Source organism: Pseudophryne corroboree, chromosome 10 (genome assembly GCF_028390025.1).
Source record: "Pseudophryne corroboree isolate aPseCor3 chromosome 10, aPseCor3.hap2, whole genome shotgun sequence".
In the NCBI taxonomy this organism is placed as follows: Eukaryota; Metazoa; Chordata; class Amphibia; order Anura; family Myobatrachidae; genus Pseudophryne; species Pseudophryne corroboree.
In genome coordinates, this window is record NC_086453.1 from 37565375 (window position 1) to 37582662 (window position 17288).

The 17288-nt window shown below is 42.2% G+C and overlaps 1 protein-coding gene across 1 annotated transcript in view; it reads right to left on the reverse strand.

Moving 5' to 3' along the window:
- The window catches only part of LOC134966970 (B-cell receptor CD22-like), a 60986-nt gene that overhangs the window by 37578 nt on the left and 6120 nt on the right, over positions 1-17288 (reverse strand). The window contains exon 2 of the mRNA XM_063943980.1: positions 16058-16417. Coding sequence (XP_063800050.1) covers positions 16058-16417 — 360 coding nt within the window. The remainder of the gene's footprint in view (positions 1-16057; positions 16418-17288) is intronic.

Below are 17288 nucleotides of genomic sequence, written 5' to 3' on the forward strand. Positions count from 1 at the left end.
ACCATATCAATACGCCCCAAACCGTCCGCACCTCGTGGGTTTAGTTAGTGGTGAGGAGGAGGGAGGTTGTGCTGTGGAGGTAGGTGAATTTGTGGTTTGGTGAGGAGTGTTGGTAGCGATTTCTGAGTGTGGTATTGTGTTTGAAAGTCGTCTTGTCATTCTTGTTGTCTTGTGTTTTGTGGTTTTGTCTCATTTTTAGTCCAAGATATTTTTATTTAAAGTCCCTTGTCAGTGTTTGTGTGTGTGTGTGGGTGTGTGTGTGAGTTGTGTAGTGGTAGTGGAGGAGTGTGTTGTTTGTCTTTTTTTTTTTCCTGTGTTAACTGTTTAGACACACAATTATGTGTGACTCAGAGGTGGAGGGTTTGAGTGAGGGGGAGGAGGTCGGTCAGGTGGAGGAGGTGAGTGTTAGTGAGGTTAGTGAGGTGGAGGAGGTGGGTGAGGTTGCTGCAGCAGCCTCAAGTGATAGTGACAGTCAGAGTGCTCCGCAGCCATGTACCACTACTAAGACTGGTCGGAATGTAAAGTTTAGGTTTGATGAAAATGTGGCATTGGTGCGTGAGCTGATGAAGTATCAGAGGCAGCTATTTGGCCCTGAGTCCGCCAAGGTGCCAACACGGAGGAAGACGGTGTTGTGGGCGAAAGTTGTTGCTGCTGTCAATAGTGAGGGGGTGGTCAAGCGGACGGAGGACACGTGCCGCAAACGGTACTATGACATAAAGCGACGTGTCAAGTCCAAAATGGCCAAGGAGGCCAAGTCGGCTCGGAAAACCGGTGATGGGCAGTCTTATATTGCAAGATATCTGGAGTATGAGGAGCCCATGTGGAGTGTAATCCCTCCAGAAGTTGTCTCTGCAACCCATTTCCGGGATTCAGGTAGGCCCAGGAAGAATGGTGAGCATGAGTATTTGCCTTAACATTCTATGCTTTTTTTTCTTCTTTTTTTAAATGTGTGTCTTGTGACATTGCATATTACTCCCATCTTCAAGTGTGTGTCAGCCAATACATTGTTTTGGTTAATGTTTTATACAAAAGCCAATGTAACATCTTACTTTACTGTATGTCATGTGTTTTTCTGACAGATATTTTGCATGTGTAGTTTGGACTTGGTGTGTCTCTGAATTGTCCTGCAATAATTTTTTCCTTTTTGGCTTTTTTTTTTTAAATAAAATGTGACTATGTTTTATATTTAAGTGATCCATGTGCAATTTTTTAAAAACAGTGGTTGTCATGTTAGAGGCTGGTGTACTGGAAAGTGGTTTGGAAACCACTTACATGTGTAATGTCATCTTTAGATAATGTTAATTATTTCTTTTTTAAAACAGTTTTTTTTTTTTTACTTGTATTTGTACCGTGACACCACACTGCAGTGTAATTTTTATATAAATTGCGCAATTTTCTTTTTACTCATATAGTGGTAATGTGTCTTTGGATTGCCACATCACAGAGCAAATTATATATTGCATCTGTTATAAAAAGAAAATTGCACACTTTAAAAAAGATTTAAAAAAAAAACACATACAACTTCATTTTGTATTGGTTGGAAAAATATTTTCTTTTTGCTCATATAGTGCTAATGTGTCTTTGGATTGCCACATCACAGAGCAAATTATATATTGCATCTGTAATATTTTCCCAACCAATACAAAATGAAGTTGTGTGTGTTTTTTTTTAAAACTTTTCTTGAACTTGTGGCCTATGTCAGTGTCCTGTACATGTTTTCCTGTGTTGATGTTGCCATAGTGCATATGTGTTTTGGTCATTTAAAAAAATATATATATTTTCTGGTCCTTATGTTTGTTTTAAATAAAAAACAAGCATTTCTAAAAGAATAAATGTTTATAAGTATAATGGGTGGATGTATACACAATAGCATGATTTTTTTTTTTTATACAGTGTCTGAAAAAAGCAGCACTACTCGTCGGCCAGTAACTACTATCACATCTGATGATGATGATGCTGCGGAAGCAGGTAAAGTGTCCATTGTAGTATAGGGTATGCTTGTAAAGGAATGGGCATAACAAAATTGAACTTTCATTAAAAGGTCCGTCAAAAGAAGTATGGAGCAGCAGAAGTGGCACTTCTGTAAAACATCACCACAAAAAACCTGTGGCCGAAAAGAAAGCAAGGTGGTATGTCCCGGCACAAACACAGCAGGCTACCCCGTCACAAAGATTATCGTCCGTATGTTCTGTACCCCCACTCCAAATTTTGGACACACCTCCAAGACGTCATCCACACTCCCCTCATCTTGATTGTGAGTATCAAACTGAAAAAAATGTGTTCAATGTCAGAACATAATCCAAATCAGTCATAACCGCATTAAGTCAAAACACATCAAAAACTAAAATACTTACCGCAGTAAGAAAAAGCTGAAATTGAATCCAAGCTAAATGGCCTTGTCCACATCCAGTAATGATATGTATGTCCTCTTGAGCCATACAGTATGACATTGGGTGTAAGATGCTGCAACAAAAAAGCATGTTGGTTTGTTTGCAAAAAGTAAGTTTTTTTTCTCCATATTTCACATGTGTGCTTGAGGTAACATTGCCAAATACATATAAAAACATTACTATGTTTGTTTGTACAAAGCTATAAGATAACACATTATGTTTTCAAATGTGTTTTTATGGTGGAGTATGTGTGCGCTACAATAAAAATAAAGTGTTTGCTTTCCCAATTAAGTAACCAGACACACTTGCCTCAAACAGGCATATGTATGTATTTAAGCTATGAGTGATGATGTTGCTAGCCAGAATAGTTGAAAGCAACAGTGAATGACATGTGTTCCATGTGTAGTGTTTTTTAAACAGTTCACAAACATTTGGATAGTTAAAGGAGATTTGTTTAACATTTCAGCTTCAAGTCCTGGGAACAGCATCCCTCTGCAACAACACCAACACAGTGACATGGAGGAGACAAACATCTTAGAAATGCAGCCATTAATGCAAGGAATGAGCCCCCCAGCACCTGTGAGTACACCACCACAGCAAAGCACACCACCACCACAACACAGTCCAACAACACCAGGAACACAAGGCCCTGATCAGGTGTTTTGGACTATTTGGGCTAGATAGCAGGCCACTAATGAAGATTGCCTGCGTAAGCAGACACAAATGTTTGCAAGCCTACCATCTCACCTCAGAAGAATATCAAGAAATCAGAGTAGACAAAATGAACAAACAACCAGAATAGGAAATACCATGGAACTCATGCGTACAGACATTACACAGGTCATGGGCAACTTACAGCGCATAATGGAAGAACAGCACAGACAACAGCAAAGTTATATGAGCATTTTTCAAAACAATCAAAAGATTAATGAAAGTTTATTCCGAATAGTAGACAATCAAAATGCTGCTACACCTGAACTCAATGCCACCCTCACTAACCTGAATGAAACACTCAGATGCATGCACCAACAGCAAACAAGCAGCAGTTCTGGTACGACTACTCCAAATATCACGCCAGTCTCATCACCACCAAGACGGTCCACCAGAGCACGACAACATGACAGTGCTAATGGCAAAGGGCAGGACAAGCAGCCACCCAAAAAAACGTGAAAAATAACAAGTTAGACATTTGTGATAAGTAACTCAAAATAGTTAGCAAGTGATTTTGTTGCTAAAATAATATAACACTAAGCTCCTTGACCCTTTTTTCAACATCATTAATTATAAGTGGGCAACAAAAAACATAAATTTAGTATGGACATTTATTCATTACAATTTTGTTTTTGGTATTGGAGGAGGGAAATGTTGATGGAGCCACACATACATGTTATCAGGAAGTAAACTGACCACTTGATTTTTTTTCTAATCATTACTCTTTCTAGACTCCAATCATTCTCTTTGCCTGCAGACAATCCAAATTACAATGTTAGTGATAAATATCTTAGCAATTTTATCTATACAACATTACAAGAAGAACACAATTGAGTTGCGAAAAAAGCTTGTAATATGTTGCTTTTGTTTTGTTTGAAAAACATTGTCCAAATAAATGTCAGTATTGTTGGGACATGTTTGTGTGTTACAAATTATTAAGAATGTTTTTACACGTGATGCTGAAACAAATATTTAATTTTACAACAAAAAACACAAACTGTGTATAATAATGTATATGTGTGGCAAACTGTGTATTTACTTACACATCATCAAGTTTACAGCATCAAACATTAGGAAATAAATTATTCCTGATTACAGTAAGTTTGTGAGTCTTAAATATCATGGTGCATCACACATAGGGACACATGTATTCCTCAAGGCTAACATATTATATGTTGAGGAGTGATTTTTGGGAACACAGGTTCTCAAACTCGGCCCTCAGGAACCCACACAGTGCATGTTTTGCAGGTCTCCTCACAGAATCACAAGTGACATAATTAGCTCCACCTGTGAACCTTTTAACATATGTCTGTGAGTAATTCATACACCTGTGCTTCTACTGGGTTACGTGAAAAACATGCACTGTGTGTGGTCCTGAGGTCCGAGTTTGTGAACCTGTGCATTAGGACGTTACAAATAATGATAAAGTGATATGCTAAATGGATGATGTGGGCTTGTAAGAAATTAGCACTGCAAGTTTATGATCACTTATTTAGACTTAACGCATGCCACTCATAATCTGTTGTTTTGAGATTAAAAATACACACAATACACATGCGACATTTGTTTTTCATATAGCGAGGGTATGTTTGTATGTGTCAAGGAGACAGACACATTCTGAGTAATGGTTTTTGGTTAAAAAGCCAAAACATCTATTTATGATTACACAACAAATGAAATAAGCAAAACAAGCTTACCTTAGAAATAGCGATTGATGATCTGTTGCCTAACCTGCCTCTCTACATCAGTACTCCAAGTATCACCAGATGTCTCTAATTCCTCTGCTTGCTGGCTAATTCCTCCTCCTCCTCCTCCTCCTCCTCCTCCTCAACATGTGGCAGATGTTGTTGCAAACACATGTAATGAAGAAAGCAGCAGCAGAACACAATTTGAGTCACCTTGGAGGGACTATACAACAAAAGGCCACCAGACTTATCCAGACACCGAAACCTAGATTTCAGCACACCAAAACATCTTTCTATCACATTCCGTGTGGACTTATGTGCATGATTGTAATTGTGTTCAGCAGGGGTATCAGGTCGGGACAATGGAGTTAGAAGCCAAGAGAAACAGCCATATCCTCCATCACCTAAAAGACAGATATAGTAACGAGATTCATGTTAAGATACAGCAACACATAAGTAACACACTGTGGGGCAGATGTATTAACCTGTAGAAGGCATAAGGAAGTGAAAAACCAGTGATATGTGCAATGTAATAAAGGCAGCAGACAATCTGTTCCTAAATGTTCATTTACATATTGGAGTTGATTGGCTGGTGCCTTTATCACCTTGCACAGATCACTGGTTTCTCACTTCCTTATGCCTTCTACAGGTTAATACATCTGCACCTATATTTGGACAAAGTATACGCAGGCCTACACATATCAAATTACATACCCAGCAGCCATCCATCTGGCATTTGTCCATCCTCAAACTTATCAAAGAGGGATGACTGACTGAGGATGAAGGAGTCATGGCAGCCCCCAGGGTAACCAGAAACAACACTCATTATTTTGATATTTGCATCACAAACCACCTGCACATTTGTGGAGTGTTCGAAATGGCGGTTTGTATATATGTGCAGCCTGCCCCTAGGTGATCTTAGCTGAATGAATGAAAAGCAGGTCTATTTTTTTGCCGCTTTTTTAACGAATCCCAAAAAAATACGACCGCATTTGATCACTCAGAGACTAACACCCAAATACGAATGAATAGTGAATTCCTGTATTCTATGAAATAACAGCCGCGTTTGACCGATGGTCTATTCATTCGTATTTCGGAACATTGTCATTCAAACCATTACGCATAGTCCAAACACTGCTGAGATTGGTGCTTAGTGAATTCCCGGATTGGGACTTAGAAAACAAAACACAAATCGGCCAAACTCTGATTTTTAGTAAATACTGGCCCTGCTCTTTTCAGTCGTGTTTACATGTGTTGCAAATAAAAAAAATCACTCACACCTGAATTAGGATGCCTATAAAAGTATGTTAGGCCCATTTCAATACACCTGCACTCAGAAATGGCAGCAGGACTGTGGGCCAGTGATCTTTTGTGTGCTGTGGGATTCCTCAGACTCAGATATCAGCCTGTAAGTACCCAGGGCCAAGAAACTGAACATGGTCAGCAGGTTGTACAGGTTCCGCAGAGGCTGCACAGGCCTCGTTTTTTAAGGGGGCGTTTAAACTTGAACGCATTATCCGATGATCAGGTCATACAGATGTTCCGTCTAAATCGTAACAACATTTTCCATCTGTATGACCTTGTCAAACTGGGCCTAGACCCTGAGAAAGCACGCTCTCGCCCTGTCTCAGGCCTGCACAAACTCCTGGATGTGTTGCACTTTCTGGCTACTGGCAGCTTTCAGGCTGTGTCCGGGGATGTCATAGGAATCTCACAGCCCTCATTTTCAAGAATCTTAACACAGGTGATGTATACCTAATGACCTCTTCTGTTTTGTGTTTGTTTTAATTTCTCGGTGGCCAGTTCTGTCATAAAATCTCATGTTTATTGATCTGTAAAATGTACACACAGGTGTTGGCTGTTTTGCAGCCCCACATCGAGGCCTCAATCTGCTTCCCTACCCAGGAGTCTCAGTGGCATGCCGTCAGGGTAGATTTCTATGAGCTGGCTGGCATACCCAATGTGCTTGGAGCCATAGATTGCACGCACATTCAGCTGAGACAACCTAGGGGAAGGCAGCACATATATACAAACCGCCATTTCGAACACTCCATAAATGTGCAGGTGGTTTGTGATGCAAATATCAAAATAATGAGTGTTGTTGCTGGTTACCCTGGGGGCTGCCATGACTCCTTCATCCTCAGTCAGTCATCTCTCTTTGATCAGTTTCAGGACGTACAAATGGCAGATGGATGGCTGCTGGGTATGTAATTTGATATGTGTAGGGCTGTGTATACTTTGTCCAAATACAGGTGCAGATGTATTAACCTGTAGAAGGCATAAGGAAGTGAGAAACCAGTGATCTGTGCAAGGTGATAAAGGCACCAGCCAATCTGCTCCAATATGTAAATGAACATTTAGGAACAGATTGTCTGCTGCCTTTATTACCTTGCACATATCACTGGTTTTTCTCTTCCTTATGCCTTCTACAGGTTAATACATCTGCCCCACAGTGTGTTACTTATGTGTTGCTGTATCTTAACATGAATCTCATTACTATATCTGTCTTTTAGGTGATGGAGGATATGGCTGTTTCTCTTGGCTTCAAACTCCATTGTCCCGACCTGATACCCCTGCTGAACACAATTACAATCATGCACATAAGTCCACGTGGAATGTGATAGAAAGATGTTTTGGTGTGCTGAAATCTAGGTTTCGGTGTCTGGATAAGTCTGGTGGCCTTTTGTTGTATAGTCCCTCCAAGGTGACTCAAATTGTGTTCTGCTGCTGCTTTCTTCATAACATGTGTTTGCAACAACATCTGCCACATGTTGAGGAGGAGGAGGAGGAGGACGAGGAGGAGGAATTAGCCAGCAAGCAGAAGAATTAGAGACATCTGGTGATACTTGGAGTACTGATGTAGGGAGGCAGGTTAGGCAACAGATCATCAATCGCTATTTCTAAGGTAAGCTTGTTTTGCTTATTTCATTTGTTGTGTAATCATAAATAGATGTTTTGGCTTTTTAACCAAAAACCATTACTCAGAATGTGTCTGTCTCCTTGACACATACAAACATACCCTCGCTATATGAAAAACAAATGTCGCATGTGTATTGTGTGTATTTTTAATCTCAAAACAACAGATTATGAGTGGCATGCATTAAGTCTGGATAAGTGATCGTAAACTTGCAGTGCTAATTTCTTACAAGCCCACATCATCCATTTAGTATTTCACTTTATCATTGTGTGTAACGTCCTAATGCACAGGTTAACAAACTCGGCCCTCAGGACCACACACAGTGCATGTTTTTCACGTAACCCAGTAGAAGCACAGGTGTATGAATTACTCACAGACATATGTTAAAATGTTCACAGGTGGAGCTAATTATGTCACTTGTGATTTTGTGAGGAGACCTGCAAAACATGCACTGTGGGTTCCTGAGGGCCGAGTTTGAGAACCTGTGTTCCCAAAAAACACTCCTCAACATATAATATGTTAGCCTTGAGGAATACATGTGTCCCTATGTGTGATGCACCATCATATTTAAGACTCACAAACTTACTGTAATCAGGAATAATTTATTTCCTAATGTTTGATGTTGTAAACTTGATGATGTGTAAGTAAATACACAGTTTGCCACACATATACATTATTATACAAAGTTTGTGTTTTTTGTTGTAAAACTACATATTTGTTTGTTTCAGCATCACGTGTAAAAACATTCTAAGTCACAACTCAATTGTGTTCTTTTTGTAATGTTGTATAGATAAGATAGCTAAGATATGTATCACTAACATTGTAATTTGGATTGTCTGCAGGCAAAGAGAATGATTGGAATCTAGAAAGAGTAATGATTAGAAAAAATCCAGAGGTCAGTTTACTTCCTGCTAAAGACATTCTGCCTGGCTGGCAATTATTGTATCTGCAGGCAAAGGGAATGATTGGAATCTAGAAAGAGGAATGATTAGATAAAAATCAAGTGGTCAGTTTACTTCCTGGTAAAGACATTCTGCCTGGCTGGCAATTATTGTATCTGCAGGCAAAGCTAATGATTGGAATCTAGAAGGAGTAATGATTAGAAAAAAATCAAGTGGTCAGTTTACTTCCTGATAACATGTATGTGTGGCTCCAGCAACATTTCCCTCCTCCAATACCAAAAAAAAATGGTAATGAATAAATGTGAGTACTAAATTTATGTTTTTTGTAGGCCCACTTATAATTAATGATGTTGAAAAAAGGGTCAAGGAGCTAAGTGTTATATTATTTTAGCAACAAAAACACTTGCTAACTATTTTGAGTTACTTATCACAAATGTCTAACTTGTAATTTTTCACGTTTTTTTGGGTGGCTGCTTGTCCTGCTCTTTGCCTTTAGCACTGTCATGTTGTCATGCTCTGGTGGACCGTCTTGGTGGTGATGAGACTGGCGTGATATTTGGAGTAGTCATACCAGAACTGCTGCTTGTTTGCTGTTGGTGCATGCATCTGAGTGTTTCATTCAGGTTAGTGAGGGTGGCATTGAGTTCAGGTGTAGCAGCATTTTGATTGTCTACTATTCGGAATAAACTTTCATTAATCTTTTGATTGTTTTGAAAAATGCTCATATAACTTTGCTGTTGTCTGTGCTGTTCTTCCATTATGCGCTGTAAGTTGCCCATGACCTGTGTAATGTCTGTACACATGAGTTCCATGGTATTGCCTATTCTAGTTGTTTGTTAATTTTGTCTACTCTGATTTCTTTATATTCTTCTGAGGTGAGATGCTAGGCTTGCAAACATTTGTGTCTGCTTACGCAGGCAATCTTCATTAGTGGCCTGCTGTCTAGCCCAAATAGTCCAAAACACCTGATCAGGGCCTTGTGTTCCTGGTGTTGTTGGACTGTGTTGTGGTGGTGGTGGTGTGCTTTGCTGTGGTGGTGTACTCACAGGTGCTGGGGGACTCATTCCTTGCATTAATGGATGCATTTCTAAGATTTTTGTCTCCTCCATGTCACTGTGTCGGTGTTGTTGCGGAGGGATGCTGTTCCCAGGACTCGAAGCTGAAATGTTAAACAAATCTCCTTTAACTATCCATATGTTTGTGAACTGTTTAAAAAACACTACACATGGAACACATGTCATTCACTGTTGCTTTCAACTATTCTGGCTAGCAACATCATCACTCATAGCTTAAATACATACATATGCCTGTTTGAGGCAAATGTGTCTGGTTACTTAATTGGGTAAGCAAACAATTTATTTTTATTGTAGCGCACACATACTCCACCATAAAAACACATTGGAATACATAATATGCTACCTTATAGCTTTGTAGAAACAAACATAGTAATGTTTTTATATGTATTTTGCAATGTTACCTCAAGCACACATGTGAAATATGAAAAAAAAACTTACTTTTTGCAAACAAACCAACATGCTTTTTTGTTGCAGCATCTTACACCCAATGTCATACTGTATGGCTCAAGAGGACATACATATCTTTACTGGATGTGGACAAGGCCATTTAGCTTGGATTCAATTTCAGCTTTTACTTACTGCGGTAAGTATTTTAGTTTTTGATGTGTTTTGACTTAATGCGGTTATGACTGATTTGGATTATGTTCTGACATTGAACACATTTTTTTTCAGTTTGATACTCACAATCAAGATGAGGGGAGTGTGGATGACGTCTTGGAGGTGTGTCCAAAATTTGGAGTGGGGGTACAGAACATATGGACGATAATCTTTGTGGCAGGGTAGCCTGCTGTGTTTGTGCCGGGACATACGACCTTGCTTTCTTTTCGGCCACAGGTTTTTTGTGGTGATGTTTTACAGAAGTGCCACTTCTGCTGCTCCATACTTCTTTTGATGCACCTTTTAATGAAAGTTCAATTTTGTTATGCCCATTCCTTTACAAGCATACCCTATACTACAATGGACACTTTACCTGCTTCCGCAGCGTCATCATCATCAGATGTGATCGGAGTTACTGGCCGACGAGTAGTACTGCTTTTTTCAAACACTACATAAAAAAAAAAAAAAATAATCATGCTTTTGTGTATACATCCACCCATTATGCTTATAAACATTTATTCTTTTAGAAATGCTTGGTTTTTATTTAAAACAAACATAAGGACCAGAAAATAAAAAAAAAGAAAAAATGACCAAAACACATATGCACTATGGCAACATCAACACAGGAAAACATGTACAGGACACTGACATAGGCCACAAGTTCAAGAAAAGTTTAAAAAAAAAACACACACACAACTTCATTTTGTATTGGTTGGAAAAATATTACAGATGCAATATATAATTTGCTCTGTGATGTGGCAATCCAAAGACACATTACCACTATATGAGCAAAAAGAAAATATTTTTCCAACCAATACAAAATGAAGTTGTGTGTGTTTTTTTTAAAATCTTTTTTAAATTGCGCAATTTTCTTTTTATAACAGATGCAATATATAATTTGGTCTGTGATGTGGCAATCCAAAGACACATTACCACTATATGAGTATAAAGAAAATTGTGCAAATTATATAAAAATTACACTTCAGTGTGGTGTCACGGTACAAATACAAGCAAAAATAAAATAAAAAAAATGATTTAAAAATGAATAATAAACATTATCTAAAGATGACATTACACATGTAAGTAGTTTCCAAACCACTTTCCAGTACACCAGCCTCTAACATGACAACCACTGTTTTTAAAAAATTGCACATGGATCACTTAAATATAAAACATAGGCCCTCATTCCGAGTCGTTCGCTCTGTAAATTTCATCGCATCACAGCGATTTTCCGCTTAGTGCGCATGCGCAATGTCCGCACTGCGACTGCGCCAAGTAATTTTGCTATGAAGTTAGGATTTTTACTCATGGCTTTTTCATCGCTCCGGCGATCGTAATGTGATTGACAGGAAATGGGTGTTTCTGGACGGAAACTGGCCATTTTATGGGTGTGTGGGGAAAAACGCTACAGTTTCCGGAAAAAACGCAGGAGTGGCCGGAGAAACGGGGGAGTGTCTGGGCGAACGCTTGGTGTGTTTGTGACGTCAAACCAGGAACGACAAGCACTGAACTGATCGCAGATGCCGAGTAAGTCTGAAGCTACTCTGAAACTGCTAAGAGGTGTGCTAATCGCAATATTGCGAATACGTCGTTCGCAATTTTAAGATGCTAAGATACACTCCCAGTAGGCGGCGGCTTAGCGTGAGCAACTCTGCTAAAATCGCCTTGCGAGCGAACAACTCGGAATGAGGGCCATAGTCACAATTTATTTAAAAAAAAAGACAAAAAGGAAAAAATTATTGCAGGACAATTCAGAGACACACCAAGTCCAAACTACACATGCAAAATATCTGTCATAAAAACACATGACATACAGTAAAGTAAGATGTTACATTGGCTTTTGTATAAAACATTAACCAAAACAATGTATTTGCTGACACACACTTGAAGATGGGAGTAATATGCAACGTCACATGACACACATTTAAAAAAAAAAAAGCATAGAATGTAAATGCAAATACACATGCTCACCATTCTTCCTGGGCCTATCTGAATCCCAGACATGGGTTGCAGAGACAACTTCTGGAGGGATTACACTCCGCATGGGCTCCTCATACTCCAGATAACTTGCAATATAAGACTGCCCATCACCGGTTTTCCGAGCCGACTTGGCCTCCTTGGCCATTTTGGACTTGACACGTCGCTTTATGTCATAGTACCGTTTGCGGCACGTGTCCTCCGTCCGCTTGACCACCCCCTCACTATTGACAGCAGCAACAACTTTCGCCCACAATACCGTCTTCCTCCGTGTTGGCACCTTGGCGGACTCAGGGCCAATTAGCTGCCTCTGATACTTCATCAGCTCACGCACCAATGCCACATTTTCAGCAAAACTAAACTTTACATTCCGCTCCGTCTTAGTAGTGGTGCGTGGCTGCGGAGCTCTCTGACTGTCACTATCACTTGAGGCTGCTGCAGCAACCTCACCCACCTCCTCCACCTCACTAACCTCACTAACACTCACCTCCTCCACCTGACCGACCTCCTCCCCCTCACCCACACCCTCCACCTCTGAGTCACACATAATTGTGTGTCTAAACAGTTAACACAGGGGGAAAAAAAGACAAACAACACACTCCTCCACTACCACTACACAACTCACACACACACACACACACACACACACACACACACACACACACACACACACACAACACTGACAAGGGACTATAAAGACAAATAACTTAGACTAAAAATGAAACAAAACCACAAAATACAAGAAATGACAAGACGACTTTCAAATACAATACCACACTCAGAAATCGCTACCAACACTCCTCACCAAACCACAAATTCACCTACCTCCACAGCACAACCTCCCTCCTCCTCACCACTAACTAAATCCACGAGGTGCGGACGGTTTGGGGCGTATTTATATGGTTGCGCACAGACACTCCTACCATCTGAAACACAACCAATCACGAAGGGGGATGAAAATTGAAACTGAAAATGAAAATGCGGCCGTGGGAAAAAATAAACCCTGCCGCGTTTAACTTAGGAAAAAAAACAGCAAATACAACAAAGACACGTACGCAAACGACAATGACGGCAGTAAATGTGCCCCAAAAAAATGACTGGCCTCGACATCGGAAAACACGAAAACCATAAAGTCGACTGCTTCGTAACTTTGCGTATATGGGTTAAAAAAGTTGCATGCAAATGCACCCGATACAAAACGAGTTTAAACACTACACAAACCGACTCAAACACAAATATTAGTAAATATTGGCCCAGGTCTCCTCAGCTCCCCCCATCCCATCCCATGTCACCCCCTCCCCCTGCTTTTTATACTTTCCACCTGTCCCCAGTCCTCTTCCCTCGGTGATCTGTTTTGTTGCTGTGCTGGGCGCTGTTAAAAGGTTGAGTGCCTACAGTATGTCAGAGATGGGATAGATATTAGCCAATTATTCTATTGATATTTGATCATTTTTTAAATGCATTAAGAAAATGATAGTTGGGATCAGGGTCGGCTCCAGGCATGTTCCAATAGAGCGGCCGAACAGGGCGCCACACTTTATGGGCGCCGCTAGCTCTGGACACCATATTGGAGCCGTCGCTACAGCTGCAGTCCGCTCCCCTCCCCTCCCTGCTAACCGGCGCCGGCCCGTGAGCCAACTAGAGCTCGCGGTCCGGCAGCTGAGGCTGATTGGCTGCCAGACCACGAGCTTTGATTGGCTTGCGGATTGGCGCCTAACTGAACCTGTACATTGCCGCTGCCGCTGGAGGTTGAGGGCTCCTAGGAGAGGCTCAGGCTGCGCTCTCCTCCCTGCCCTCAGCCAAAGAACAGCAACCTCAGCAACAGACGCGCTGACCGGTGAGCTGCACGGGAGCAGGTGAGGGAGGGAGGGGGTGGATATCTGGCACTGGGGACATGTCTGGCACTGGGGCCTGGTGGCATGGGACATGTGTATCTGGCATTGGGGGCATATCTGGCACGGTGGGGGCATTTTTATATTTGGCACTGTGGGGACATATCTGGCACTGTGGGGGCATATGTGCACTGTGGGGGCACTTATGTATCTGGCACTGTGGTGGCACTTATGTATCTGGCACTGTGGGGGCATATGTGCACTGTGGGGGCACTTATGTATCTGGCACTGTGGAGGCATATCTGCACTGCGGGGGCATTTATGTATCTGGCACTGTGGGGTAATTTATGTATCTGGCACTGTGGGGGCATATCTGCACTGTGGGGGCACTTATGTATCTGGCACTGTGGAGGCATTTATGTATCTGGCACTGTGGGGGCATATCTGCACTGTGGGGACATTTATGTATCTGGCACTGTGGGGGCATATCTGCACTGTGGGGGAATTTATGCATCTGGTACTGTGGGGGCATTTATGCATCTGGCACTGTGGGGGCATATCTGCACTGTGGGGGCATTTATGCATCTGGCACTGTGGGATCACTTATGTATCTGGCACTGTGGGGGCATTTCTGCACTGTGGGAGCATTTATGTATCTGGCACTGAGGAGGCATATCTGCACTGTGGGGGCATTTATGTATCTGGCACTGAGGAGGCATATCTGCACTGTGGGGGCATTTATGTATCTGGCACTGTGGGGGCATATCTGCACTGTGGGGGCACTTATGTATTTGGCACTGTGGGAGCATATTTGGCACTGTGGGGGCATTTATCTGGCACTGTGGGAGCATATCTGCACTGTGGGGGCATTTATCTGGCACTGTGGGGGGTGGAGACATCTGGCACTGTGGGGGCATTTATGTATCTGGCACTGTGGGGGCATTTATGTATCTGGCACTGTGGGGGCATTTATGTATCTGGCACTGCTGGGGGGCATGTAATGTGTAGCTGGCACGGCTGGGGAGCATATCATGTAGTGTTCCCGCTAGGCGTCTGTGGCTAGGCAATGAGTCTCAGTGCTCTGCCTGGCGCAAAGTGTCTAACGTGCTCTGCCTGGCGCAAAGTGTCTAACGTGCTCTGCCTGGCGCAAAGTGTCTAGGAGGTTCTACCTGGTGCAGTGTGTATTAACTGCACTACTGTGTGGTGTAATGCGAATTGCCACTATTATGTGGCCACGCACTTTTCCCACGAAGCAACGCCCCTAAATGTTTGCTGCGCGCCGAAGGCGCGCACTGTCCATGCTTTACCACGTAGGTAGATGAGCACCAAGCATTACAGTATGTACATCATTTTGCCCTCCTAACTTAAAAATGTGCCCTCCCTGTGATCAGCACCCTGCCCTAAAAAGTGAACACTATCATGTGTAGCTGGCACTGCTGGGGGGCATACTGTGTGTAGCTGGCACTGCTGGGGGGTATATTGTGTGTAGCTGGCACTGCTGGGGGCATGTCATGTCTATCTGGCACTGCTGGGGGGTATATTGTGTGTAGCTGGCACTGCTGGGGGGCATGTCATGTCTATCTGGCACTGCACATTATGTGTATCTGACACTGTACAGGAGACATTGTGTGTAAGGAACACTACTGTGGCTGTTATGTGTAAGGCTGCTAATTGTGTGCGTAGAGGGGGTGTGAAAATATTTTTATTGATAGTCTAATAATATAAAGTTATGGGACCACGCCCACTTTTCCAGAGGCCACACCCACTTTTCCTGGAGAGCGCGCGCAAATGGGAAGGGGTGGAGGCGCTTTTACATGTTCTCGCTCAGGGTACTAGTAAGCCTGGAGCTGGCCCTGGTTGGGATCTACATTATAATTAGTTGCTATGGGCACCACTATTTATTTCCTGTACCAATGTTTAAACATATCACGACAAGCTGCCAGATATGGATTATGCAAATAAATGTTTACCTGCGACAGCGAGGTAAATTGTACTACCATTCAAGCTCTCCGCATTCCTGATGTGACTTCCTGCTACTCCTGGATAATAGTAACCTTCATCTTCTCTTCTCACTGGGTCTATCCTCAGAGTGCAGCTTCCTCCGGGTACCAATGAGGTTCGGTGTATGTAGTCATTTCTTACTAACGAGGATGTTCTGCTGTTAAATATCTCTATGTAATGTAGTCTATCATATAAATACCATACAATACTGGATCTCTCAGACTCCTTGGTAGGAAAATAAGAGCAGGGGATCTCCACACAGGAACCAATCAGAGCGACCATATTGGAAGGGAACTCCCATCTCTGACACAAGGAAACCGAGTAGAAGCCTGAAAGATACAATTTCCTTATAAGTAGATATTCATCATTATATATTTGGTGTGGTATATTACAGTATATCATTGTTGAAAACATCAACTTTCATTAGGTTGACATAACAATGTTGACATGGCCGTGATGTTTACAATGAAAGTCTCGACATTTTCATATTTTAGACATTGATCATGTCAGCATTCTGCATACTGACACTTATTTACATTAGGGATGAGCAGGTTCGGTTCCCTGAGAAACGAACCCTACCGAACATTACGACCTGAGCCTGGTTCCAAGGCCCGGCTCGGGACTTCACGCCAGACTCGGAAACCAGAACGAGGCAAAACTTCATCATCCCACTGTCGGTTTCTCACGGGTTTTGGAATCCATATAAGGAGCCGCGCATCGCCGCCATCTTCACTCCAGTCCTGGAGAGTGTAGCGAGAGGACGTGTCTCCTCAGTGTCTGTGCAGAAAAGTGGTGTGGTGCGTGGGGTTGCAACCTGCTCTTATGTGTCATTCCAGTGCTGTCTTGTGCTGCATCAGTCCAGTGGTGGTGTCGTGTGCTGCATCAGTCCAGTCACAGTGGTGGTGTACTGTGCTGCCATAAGTCCAGTGGTGCTGCTGTATAAGTCCAGCCCAGTGGTGCTGTGTTGTGCTGCATCAGTCCAGTGGTGGTGTCTTGTGCTGCATCAGTCCAATCACAGTGGTGGTGTCCTGTGCTGCCATATGTCCAGTGGTACTGCCGTATAAGTTCAGGGGTACTGCCGTATAAGTTCTGGGGTACTGCCTTATAAGTCCAGTCCAGTGGTGCAAGCCCGCCGCACGGGCGAAACGCGTCTTCTGTCCCGCTCGTCTGCTAACACGGACTGATCCCTTTGCCGCCTCC